Below are 12,642 nucleotides of genomic sequence, written 5' to 3' on the forward strand. Positions count from 1 at the left end.
AAGCCAAATATATAACAAGCAAAATCTCGACTAAATGGAAACCTATCACCATAAACATAATGGAAACACTGCATATATTTCAAACATATTTATAAATTCAGAATATATCAGCACATTGTACACTGTTTAATATTCAGTGATGTGTGGCTTTAGGTTACTAAATAACTTAAATCTATGGGACCAACAAGGAGTGTTCAAATAATAGTGGTATTTTAAAGACCACTAAATTGTACTGTTTCAGATTTTGGAATGTTCACAGTGTTTCACCACAATGGAGACTACAGATTCCTCCCCACCATAAAAATTTCTCAAGGTTGAAAAATAAGTTAGGCTTGTTTAAAATTTTCAAGTGAACTACAGGCAGGTCTTCATATTTGCAGGATTTGTATTTGCAGGTTCAAGTATTTGCAGAAGGCCTCTGATGAGCTGACGCCACTTACTCGGCCCTCTGGCAACGACTTCCAAACCAAACAAAACCACAAGAACAAGCCAGGTACAGGAGACAAAACAGAAATCCAGAAAAAAGTGGAAACTGTAGCGGTAACTATAATCCAAATGAATGAAATTGATATACAGTAGTAACAGACACACAAAACAATCACGATCCTTCAGCTTCTTACTGCTTCCTTTTTAACTCCGGTGCCTCATTTTCTTTCTCTCAGCAGCCCCAAAGTGGAACAGCTGAAGCTGCAGGACTTAGTGGCGCAGTGCTCCCAAGGATGCTGGGAATTGAAGTCCTTTTCATATTTCCTGATACAGTATGAATTAACAAAAAAGAAATTCCTTAACACAGTGTTTCTGAAATGTAAAAGTCTGCCAACCCCACAACCAGAAACCTCAGCCTCGACTGATCCGTTTATATCTACAAAAACAGAAACTCGTACAGCAAGCAATTAAACTTGTGTGGTACACCCTGTTTTCTCCATTCATTCATGCTGTATATGTGTAATTGCTAAGAGCATTTATTTATATTTTTCAAGTGTGTAAACTTATAAACCTATTAAAAATTATTATTTTAAAAGTATCAAGTACAGATCTAAATCTCTTTTATGTAACATTAAGAAACATCACTTCTTTCTCTTAAATACTGTACACTAATTGGATTTGCTGACATGAAAAACATTTAAAACTGCGTATTTAAGTGAGAACCATAATATTTGTGTATTTCAGTTTTCGCACGCAACTCCACAAATACGGAGACCTTACATGAAATTTCTTTAAATTCAGTTTCAGTAATGGCTTTAACACAAGTGCATCTTTTGCTACCTCTGGTTCAGTTGAGAAGTATTTTATCATTCCTGTAAAGATTATTTCACAGACTCTGAATGCCCTCATTTGGCATAAACAAGAAAGCACTTCTACCAGTGGTCACATTCACTTAAAGAAATGAAGGCCGTCAAGTTTGAAGTATTCAATTACAGGCCATCTTTCCTTTGGTTCTTTCACTTCACCCAACAATTAGCAATTTCTATGTACATGTGTATTGCTCTATTTTATTTTCACCCATACACAAATTCAATAAATTTGATTTGCTACAAGCTATTTCCAAATTGCTGCTGCATGGTGACACAACGGTTGGTGTAACCTAACCACTCCATTATCTATAGTTCCAGTTCTGCTCCCAGAACTGTCATACATTCTCTGTGTCTGTGGGATATTTCTCTCAGTGATCCGAATGATGGGAGCCGATAGGGTGACTTGTGACTATAAACTGTCCCACTATAAATGAGTGCATGGGCCACACAACAGGGTGACACACTTTGCAAAGATGATTTCTGCCTAGTATCAGAAACCCTCATGATAGGCTGAGGCACCTCCATACGTTTACAAAATTGATGGATAGATATTTCACACTGGGCCTCTGTTATAAACATCTGCAAGATGCCAATTGATTTAAGAGAGAAAAGTGACCAATGGAAGACAGTAGAATCGTAGTCGATGCAGTAGTGGGCTAATTACTGAGGAGTCTAAATATCTTTCATTGAAAGTCTTAAAAGAAAAGTGAAGTTGATGCCCAAAAAATCCTTACATTACATTTTTACATTTCTTCAATCTGCAGTTGTGGTAAACTGATGCATGACAACAATATCAGATTACACAATGGCAGCGAACAACAATACAATCGTGGCCATACAAAAATACACAAAAATACACAAAAAGGGGCACAATAACTTTACAAAAATGTTGACATTATGCATTGCAAATAAGGTGCAGATTCTACAAACACCCCATCTATTCTGAGCACTTCTGCCTTAAAGCGACTGGCGGCAAGGCTGCACTCTGGGATTTATGTTTATTTTCTTTTTCCTTTTATTTTGTCTAAATTTTCACGACACAATTAGTTATCATCACTCATATCTCGAGCGACAATATATCTCTAACAATGGAGGGTTTCTGTCTTGGTAACTGCCACGTGAAGACTAAAATTACTATAAAAGAAATGAAAATTAGTATTTTAAAGCCATGGCACTAAATATAGTATTATTTTATCCTAAGCAATACCAAAGCAACAAATCAATTGAAAGTCATAACAATTTACAAACTGCAAAAGAGTTTATGTGCCTTTGAAAAAGAAAAAGGACCAACCTTAATAAGGATCCATGATCATAAAACACAGCAACATTAGACACAACAGGATGAGCTTTAAAATAAAATATGTTTAATAACATCAGTCACAAATAAGTCATACGATACACCTGTCCACTCCCACTTTCCAAAACAAATACGTTTTTTGTTGGCATCCCCACTCCCTCTTCCAAAAGAGTTCAACAGCAGACCTGCTCTTTTCACCTTAATCACAGTGGTCACTCAGTGCAGGAGAGACAATAGGCAGAGTCTGGGAACCTGCAGCTTTGTCCTTGAGTTGAACACGATAGTGAAGAGCCTGGACAGACTGTCCATGCATTGGCCTCTGTTTTACATGTATTTTATGTTTATTTATTTATTCACAGCCAGTTTATGCCTATGAGGTAGGAAGGTATAAAATTTTACGAGGTGGTTTGCTGTGTCTGGCTGTGAGTTAACTAGTCCTAACAGAGCCAAAAGGATGCCTTCTCAATGTAATATAAGGTTTTCCACAATCTAACTGTTAAAAGATGTTTTTGCTGTCAGAGACACCAGATGGTTTTATCACAGCCACAATGGTTAACACTCAAGACGTCTTCCTCAGTGTTACACTGCACAGTTAACCTCTCTACTGGGGACAATACTTGCTTTGGAATGGCACCCAGAACAGGAAATGTGATCTTTAGTACCTTTATCTTTCTGGAAATCAAGCGTGAATTGAGCGTACAGTTTGTACGTATACACTCAGCCTGGCTGATAGGGAAATTCAGCTCAATGTACATCTTGAGCGGGGCAAAAGAGTGTTGAGCGAGTAACCGTCAAAGCCAACATTGTTTTTGTTCTTTTTCTTTAAGGATATTTCTAATAATGAATAAAATCATTATATCTTTTTATTTGGATAGAGACCCAGCTTTTGGATAAACAGAGCTTAACATATTTAAATAAATAGTAATAAAGCCTAATTCTTAAAGATCTGGAATGACTCCAGTCAGCAATGAACCAGCAAACACAAACTTATCCATTGCACCCATTTCCACTGTCCATCTCCAAATCTGTCCACCTGCAGTCCCTCCAAAAAGAAAACAAACTGTAGTACGTCGATCCCACTTCTGTCCTTCTGTGCAGCTTAGTCTCTGCTCCAACAGTGTATTTCCCCTTTGGTTCAAAGCCACAGTCAGTAGTGTTCTGGCTCAGTGTGTACACGGACACACAAACGGTCATGCAAGATAGGCTTACGACTCGTGACTCTCAAGCTGGACTGGCGATTTCACAACTGGAGATGCGGATGCAGCAGGCAAATTAAGTGAGGGTTCCTCACTACTCTGATGAACCGTTGGTAACTCTGGTGGAGATGGGTGAGGTGTGTGGACTAAGCTTGGCTCTTCTGTATTGTGGGTTAACTCTCCACAGTTCAACTGTTTTAGTTTTGTCAGGTGCATCTTTGAAAATGTATGCACGCGACTGGAACCCTGAACTCCAAAAACAACATGACACAAGAGGCACTCTGTTTCCACATTGTCTGGTAATGTTGACACTGGATTAGGATATTGCAGTCTAGAAGATGCCGGTCTTGGTAAAATGGGCCTATTGGTTCGCAATCCATTCAGGCACTGTAGCTTAAAAAATTCATTTGTCTCTCTAGACTGAAAGCCACCGCCCATTTGCTGCGAGCGACACCGTCTCTCTTTGGCCCTGGCATTCTGAAACCAGATCTGAACCACTTTTTGGGGCAAACCAATTTCCTCACCCAGGTCTCGACATTCTTGTGCAGTGGGGGTACGGCACACATCATAGCAGGACTGAAGCATTTTCAGTTGTAAACAAGAAAGGTGTGTCCTAAACCTGCGCCGCTGATTCTGAGCCTGAGCTTGACCATGAGGCATCTGCTTAGCTTCCCCCTCCTTCATCAAACCATCTCTTTTTTCTTGCAGGCAAGTCAGGTAAGGCTTGATGTGAGAGTCAGCTTGTAAAGCTTTGCTTGGCCCAAGAGTATCTGACAGTAAGGAGCAATCCATTGGTTCACACTCTCCCTGATCGTCACCTGACTTTTCTCGCTCGGAGATGGAGAGGCAAGTCGGTTTTACACTTGCAGTACCCTCCGTTTTGCCAGGAGCAGCAGATGGCACGTCTCCCTTATCATCTGTGTTGGGATTGCTCTCTCCTTCTTTGCTTTCCTCAAACTTTTTCTTAGCTGGCACAATTTGACCTCTTAACTGGTCATTCAAAGATGCTGACTGTTTGGGTTGGTAACTTGCCCCTTTTTCTGCATCCAAGTCCTTTCCATCATTTTTACCAAGATCTGCTGACGTGCCTGAAGTCATCTGAGAACTGTGAGGAATTGCTTTATTGGAAGTAGAGTGTGCAGCACCCTCCCTTTCTGTAGGTCCAGGTCTTGTAAAATACAACCTTTGGCCTTTATGTCTTAGACTGTCACGATCCTTTGCCTTTAGTGGTATTAAATCTGCTGGTGGCCAAGTAAACCTGATAAGAGGTTTCCCCACAGCAGCTAGAGTTCCATCGCTAAAAAAGCGAACTTCTCCTTTCCGCTCTCGGGCTCGCATATTCTGAAACCAAATCTGGACCACTTTCTTTTCTAGATTAACATACTCAGAAATATGTTCCAGTTCCTGTTTGGCAGGGTTTGAGTCCCGGTAATAGCATCCATATAGAACATCCAGTTGCTCTGGAAGGAGAGTAGTTCGAGAGCGTCTGCTGTCTTTGAAACTGCTGCGACTGGGGTCTTTTTTAAAAGAGCTCTTCTCTGGGTCATCAATATCTGCTTTTATAGTTGTGCAGGGCAGTATCGTTTTATAACGGCCAAAGCTAGCTGCCGTATGTAAAGGAAGGTCCATTTTATTTAGTTTGCTGTCACTGTCATTGCTATCCTCGTCCTTCTTTTCATTTTCCTTTTTCTCTTCTTCTTCTTTTCCCAAAACATTTGCAAGTTGTGAAATCTGGCTCAGCCCACTAACTTCATTGGCTTTTCTTACCTGACCAGTACACGTCTTACTACTCAATGATGGCACACTGAGTTGTTCTTGCTTGCTCTTTACTCTGTTCTCTGCATCAGCTTCACGTCTGAGTGCATTAGATGTGAAAGGATGGCCAAATCCTGGCTTATTAGGAAAAAGCGAGAGAGGAGGTGGTGACCCCAGGGATGTGCCACTACTAGCAGGTGATCTAAGAACTGAAACATGTGCCGGGATCAAACATGGTCTCATGAAGGACGAAAGATATGGATTGATTGGGAGGTTTAAGGCTGGAAGAAGACCAGGATTCAAGCTTGAAATGGGATGACCAGATGGTTTAGACTGTAAATCGGTCAACAATGGATTACGTTCCTCGGCTGCTTTGGAATCAAGTTTCAGTTTTTTCACTGGTGAAGATTCCGGATCTGTTTTGCCCTGGTGGCCAACCCGGTCTCTCTTGAGACAATGCTTTGCTGTTTCACTCTTACACTCTTTCACTGCTGTAACTGACGTGTCTGCAGCAAGAGGTTTCTTTTCTTTATTCTCATCCTCGTGTTCATCCAGTGATTGCTCAATTTCATCATCTATGGATTCACTATCTTCTGTTGACTGGATTGATCCCCTTCTGGTCATGTCAGTACCACTGCCTTGTAATCCCTCATCTTCCTCATCTTCTGTTGTAACATAGCATTCCAACACACTGGCTCGACTTGCAGCAGATCTACGAATTTCATCACATTTTAAACCTCTCACCTTATTTCCAGTTCCATTTTCATCTGTTACCGTTTTATTGATACCTTCATGCAATGAAGTAGCATTACTTGAAATAACTTTCTTTTCAGAACATCCTGCTAAATGTTCCATGGCCACTGGGTCATGACTGTCGTATTCCTCATCACTACATAAATATGTTTCCAGAATTATTTCCTTCTTCTTTTTCTTCTTAGATTTATCTTCAACATTTCCCACGGCTGCCTTTCTACTTTTGCTCACACTCTGCTTTCTTGCACTATCTAACCACCGAATGACTTCTTCCTCAGGGAGGCCTAGTACTTTGGAAAGGGCATCCCGATCTTCTGTCTTAGCTGGTGAGGCTGCTTCCTTTTCTGACTCTAGAAAGGCCCAAAGCACCTCCTCCTGAAAATCAGTCAGCTCTTTTAGGCCGGTGTCATTCTTAATTCTTCTAGCATGCAGAGAAGCGGTACATTTTTCTGTTAGATTACACTCCCACTTATCATAACTTTGCAGTTTTTGATTTGGCAGTAGTTTACTGCCTAGCTCATCTAGTGCTTTGTCTTCTTGTCTGCAGTACTTCAAATGTAGCTGGTTCAGTCTATATTTTTGTAGTTGTTGCTCATTGTATCTGAGCCACTCTTTCCGAAATTCCTCCTCTTCCTCCTTATACTTTTTAAGTTCTTGGCTCTGTGGCCAATGTTTATCCAATAGTGTCCGATACTGATATGCTGCTTCCTGCTTTGCAGTAGTTAATGGATCTTGCTTCTGACCCTCAGTTCCTGGCTCTGCACCTTCTCCTGGGGAGGAGTCATTGTGGTCTTGCTCCCCCTCACATTCTCTTACTGTTTGATCTTCTTGGGTTTCCATCTTAGAGAGATTTCTCTGTGCCTGATGTTTATTTCCCTGCTTTGTGAGATTTATAGGCTGTTGATCATATTGTTCCTCCTTGCGCAAGTCTATAGAAGCAGGCAGTAATCCATCAAACAAGTCCCTTGCTTCCAACCGTTCACTTAGGTTTAATTTCACTGTTTTGTCTTTGTCATCCTGCTTCCCTGTTTTTTGGGGTTTGCAACTGTGTCTTGATAGATCAGTAGGGAAAAGAGTCTTATCATGTCCTTGTTGAGTTTCTTCTTTCAGGGTCTTTCCTGGTTTGCCACATGATTCATTTAGTAAAGGATATACATTATGCAGATTCTGCACAGATTGTGTTGGCTGGTGTTGGCCCAAGTGCTGCATCATTGCCTGGAGGTGAGAAGCCTGCAAATTCAATCCCAGCAGTGATAGAGGAGGAGGAAGCATACCTCTTATTCCTCCCAGCTTGTTCAAACTATTCAAAAATAATGGTAGAAGAACCTGCTGATGCATCGAATCTGGATGTACTAAAGTTGGTTGCAACAAAGGCAGCTGAGGAACAAGTAGTGGCCCAAGGCCAGTCTGAGGCATTAAACAGGGTAAGGGCATAGCTGAAGAAGGTGGTGAAAGATAAACTGAGGGTGCAGTAACCATTTCTTCAATACTCTGAACTACAGTCTGCTTTGAGAGGGCTTTGTCTTTGGCAGGGGGGCTACTACTACTTTGGTCTTTAAGACAATTGCTAACATTGTTATTTGACCCTCTTGAACGGCTATAGTGCAGTACAGAGCGCATATGGTTTTCAAGAGTTAGACTCTGGCTGTACGCCACGTGGCATGTGGTACATCGATATGGCTTATCAGAACTGGGACTGGGGCTAGTCTTTTCCACTCCTTGGAGTGTATTAACAGGATTCATGGAAGGCTGCTGAGAAAATGATATGGGTGGAGATATGCTAGTTGTTGTTTCTTTTGCAGGTAATGAAATGGTTGGGGGCGTACAGGTGCCAGAAGAGGTTTTCTTTACACGATTAAGATGAGAAACTGAATTGAAATGAACAATTAAGATGCTTTTTTGTGTAAAGGATTCTTGACAGATGTCACATTTATAAGGGCGTGTAGGATCCAAGAATTTCTCCATTGCCAGGTTAGTGTTTCTCTGGTGTCCTATTAAAGGTAAAGGTCCTGACTGAAAATCAGTCATGCATTTATCTGCAATGCCATCGATGTCACTGCTTTCTGATACCTCTGGACAGGACTCCAGTGGGGGCTGAACAACTGTTTTGTCATTAGAATCTTCCGTCTGACAAACAGAGCTCTCCTTCTCTTCTTGAGCTTTCCCTTCCTTTGGAGAGCTCTCGCTGTCAAGTGGGTCCAAGCTTGATGTGATTTTTCTAAATTGATCGTCTTTTTGCTGAGATGCTGGCTCTGAGCTAGGAGAGGCAGACTCCTTCTTTTCATCACCCGTTTCACATATATGGGAGTGTTCATTTGTTATTTTATTTTTAACTTCATTGCAGGATGAAGGCTCTTTTCGTTCTATAAGAAAAATGAAAGGATGAAGTTAAAATATTTGAAGAAACATTGCAAACACAAACAATGAATTATTTTCTTATGACAGTTATGAGTAAAAAGTACTATTATTATTAATACTGCAGAAATTTTGAAGAAAAAAACTTGAACAATGAAATATGACTGGTATTACAGCTGTGTGTTATTATTATTCAGTTTAAGGAGGATGATACAGTCCAGAGCATTTAGCTGGCTCACCACTCCACAGAACTACTTTTCAAACCCAAGTCAGTCACCATCTACACAGAGTTTTGACATTTTAACCGTGTCTGTAAGTTGGCAGTTCATCAAGGGCTGCTTCCAGAATAGGAATGGCTTGTGACTCTAAACAAGATAAATGAGTAAGAAAGTGGATGAGTGGACAGATTTTAGGAAGAAAAATGGAGTTACATTCAAACGGCTAAATATGTTTGACTCTGCACATACAACAAAAAACTAGTTCTGGTAATCCACAAATAAGTCAGACGCTGGTTATTTCTAAACAGTGTTCCATTATACTTAACGGGGACAAAGAATTGACAAAGACTTTATGACAGATTACAGGATGATGGCTTGAATATTTGAACAATGTGACAAGAACTGGTCATTTACTTTAACAAGCCCACCAGTCCTATTTTACCTAGGTTGTCCAAAGTAACATCAAGTTGAGTTGTGAAGGTCCCAAGTGTCTTGCTCTCTAGCACACTACCTGAAAATGTATTCAATTTGTCAATGGTTCTCTGTGTGAACAACTTCCTAACATTTGTGCAAAATCTTTTCTAAACAAGTTTCCATCTGTGTCCATGTGTTCTTGTTGAAGAACTTAATTTAAAATAGTAACCAGGACCCTCCAAACTAGTACTTTTTGTAATTTTTAAAATTTCAGTTATGTTCCATCTTAATCTTCGTTTGCTTAAACTGAAACGTTTCAACGCCTTCATTCTCTCCTCATAGTTCATACTTGTCAGTCTCAGAATCTATCGAGTTGCTCTTTCTCCAGTGCTGCTGTGTCTTTTTTGTAATATGGAGGCCAAAGCACAGTATTCCAAATTAGGCCTCACTAGTGCTTTATGATACAGTAGGTTGGATAGGTTTTCTGTGTACTTTAAGTACTTACACTGTTTAAATAAATAACTAGTCTACAATAAAGTCTATGAAAAATAAATTGAACAACACCACTTATTAATGTAAAAACAATACTAAAACTGCAGCACATTCATTTGAAAAAAGTATTATTTATTTCTCCAAGAGGTATATAACTGGCAATATTAAATGTATTTGATCTGTCAGGGCTGAAAAAGGCTGTCAGGTAAAAAACGCAATGATTATGACCAACAGATGAATTTGTAAACCAGGGACAAGTAGGAGTCAAAACCAGAAAAGACAAACAAATGTTTCTCGGTTACATATTTAATTTAGCAGCACAAAGCATAAAGAGTCAGGCCTTGAAGACTTTGAACTGAACAATCTTTGAAAGTACATAGCACTTGTGAAAAAAGTTCTTTTAGTATTCACAAATTTGGACAACTGTGAATAGTACATTGGCATATTTTATACTGGCAACCTACTGACAGTACATAAAATGACTTGTGGAAGTCATTTGACAGCAAAAGGGCAACGTGAATTCTGATCACTCCTGCAGCATGTCATGAGCACATAAAAACTGGATTCAGGAGCACACGAGGTTTGGGATGAACACCATTGGTGGATATTATGCTTTCCGCCACACTTAAACATTTATGCCCACTGTAAGAGCCATTTTCCTAGTTCTATAAGATTCATGAATATTTTACTAGATGACAATGCATAATCTATGGGAGGTTCCTATAACCCCCGTAAGTAGAATTGTATTGGTATATTCTTGCCATTTCTAACAGCTTTGAGTAAACATTATTCTTCAGTTAGTGACAGCCTTGCCATGAGTAAGGTGTGGAAGGCATAAGGTTTTAAACTGTGCCTGGGCACATGCCTACGTGCCAACTGGCCTACGGGCCTTTTGAGTGTGTGAAGTAAATATGTAAGAAAACAGCATTTAATTTATGTGCTGTGCCGTATGTTTAAAGCATACAGAAGAAGAAGCTAAGAATCTTTAAGTAGAGAAGAAGAAGTAAATAACCTTTAAGTACAGGAATAACAAGTTTCTCAAGAAAAGCTAAGTTTAGAGAAGATACATTTTTCCTTTTTTTGCCTTTAATTCTACGCATGTAACTATTTTTTCTTTTATTCTTATGTGGATTATTTGCTTTTAACTTTCACTAAATATTTTTAAAACGAACTTTTGGACTTTGAGATTTCTTTCGCCACGCGTTTTATCCGTGCTTAACCACACCTTATATTTCGGCAGCTACACTAAAGTTTAAAACCTGCCTAAGATTGAAATCAACCTAAGAGAGAAAACTTGAAATTTCCTTGGATTATAAAAGAAAGTAACCTGCGTGTTCTACGCTTGAAACTGGACTGCGACGAAAGAAAACAACGACAACTTAAAAAGATTCAACAGGTACTTTTAATTTTTGTCTTTGATCAGAGTAGGACATATTTGAGAATTGCTAGTGCTCCTCACGAGACTGTATATATTAAAAAGGAGTTTAAGTACATTGCCTTGTGGGATTGTCATGGTGTCTGAATCCGGAAGCCAGAATAAACGTCTGCGAGGCGTGAATGAAAGTCGCTATGACAATGACATCACAAAGGACCATCTCCAAGACGACAGAAAGCCGTTGAATTCAGTGACCACTAAACTTCAATCAGAAATGGATTACAAATACAATTATCCGATATGATGACATACGTAAAGGATTTACAACAATATGAATTACCGCATTTATTTCATTGTTGTCATCGTGTACATCCCTCCTCGGGCGGACGTGGAGAAAGCGAGTGACATCATCCATTCTGCTTTTGCTAAGTTACAAACGCAGCACCCTGAGGCACTTGTGCTAATCGCTGGAGACTTTAACCATGTGACGCTGGACAAAACATTACCTGCCTTCTCCCAGTATGTGGACTGTAACACCCGGGGAAATAAGACTATTGATTTACTGTATGCAAACGTTAAAGACGCATACAGCGCCACCCCGCTGCCTGCGCTTGGGAAAACAGATCATAACCTGGTTCTGCTTCAGCCTCACTACAAAACAAAAGTGAGGGTCCTACCTACAACCACACGATCATTCAGGAAGTGGACCCCGGAGGCAGAGAAGGCTCTGAGAGTTGTTTTGGAACTACAGACTGGGATATCCTGCAGGGATCACATAGTGAGAACATTGAGGAGGTTGTTGACTGCACTACTGACTACATCAACTTCTGTATGGACATTGTAGTTCCAGTAAGAACTGTACGCTGCTATGCTAACAACAAGCCATGGATTACAAGTGACATCAAGGGCCTATTGAACCAGAAGAAAAGGGCTTTCAAAGGCGGTGATCAGCATGAGCTCAAGCGCGTGCAGAAGGAACTCCGAGTCCAACTCAGGGTGGCGAAGGAGCAGTACAGGAGAAAGCTGGAGCAGAAGTTGCAGAATAACAGCATGAAGGAAGTGTGGGATGGGATGAAGATCATCACTGGCTGCAGCTCGAAGCGGGGTACCACCATCGAGACGTGAGGAGAGCAAACCAAATGAACAACTTCTTTAACAGGTTTGACCATCCTAACCCACTCTCACTCTTACCTCGGAGTATTGCACCCTCCACAAATCCTTCTGCTGATACCAGCATAGGCGAGACATCCCCACCCATAATTACAACAGCGCAAGTGAGCAGAGAGCTGAGGAGACTTCGTGCCAGCAAAGCAGCGGGTCCAGATGGAGTATCGCCATGACTGCTGAAGGTCTGTGCATCGGAGCTGGGGGGGTCCTCTACAGTGCATCTTCAACCTGAGCCTGGAACAGGGGAGAGTCCCGAGGCTTTGGAAAACATCTTGCATCACCCCAGTCCCAAAGGTATCACGTCCTAGTGAGTTGAATGACTTCT

At 40.6% G+C, this 12,642-nt stretch overlaps 1 protein-coding gene across 1 annotated transcript in view; it reads right to left on the reverse strand.

Moving 5' to 3' along the window:
• Positions 1–2,637: 2,637 nt before the first annotated feature.
• Positions 2,638–12,642, reverse strand: part of zfhx2 (zinc finger homeobox 2) — a 225,565-nt gene continuing 215,560 nt past the window's right edge. Inside the window, exon 8 of the mRNA XM_028793130.2 lies at positions 2,638–8,659. Coding sequence (XP_028648963.2) covers positions 3,798–8,659 — 4,862 coding nt within the window. The 3' untranslated portion in view covers positions 2,638–3,797. The remainder of the gene's footprint in view (positions 8,660–12,642) is intronic.

This window comes from Erpetoichthys calabaricus, chromosome 2 (assembly GCF_900747795.2).
Source record: "Erpetoichthys calabaricus chromosome 2, fErpCal1.3, whole genome shotgun sequence".
Classification (NCBI taxonomy): domain Eukaryota; kingdom Metazoa; phylum Chordata; class Cladistia; order Polypteriformes; family Polypteridae; genus Erpetoichthys; species Erpetoichthys calabaricus.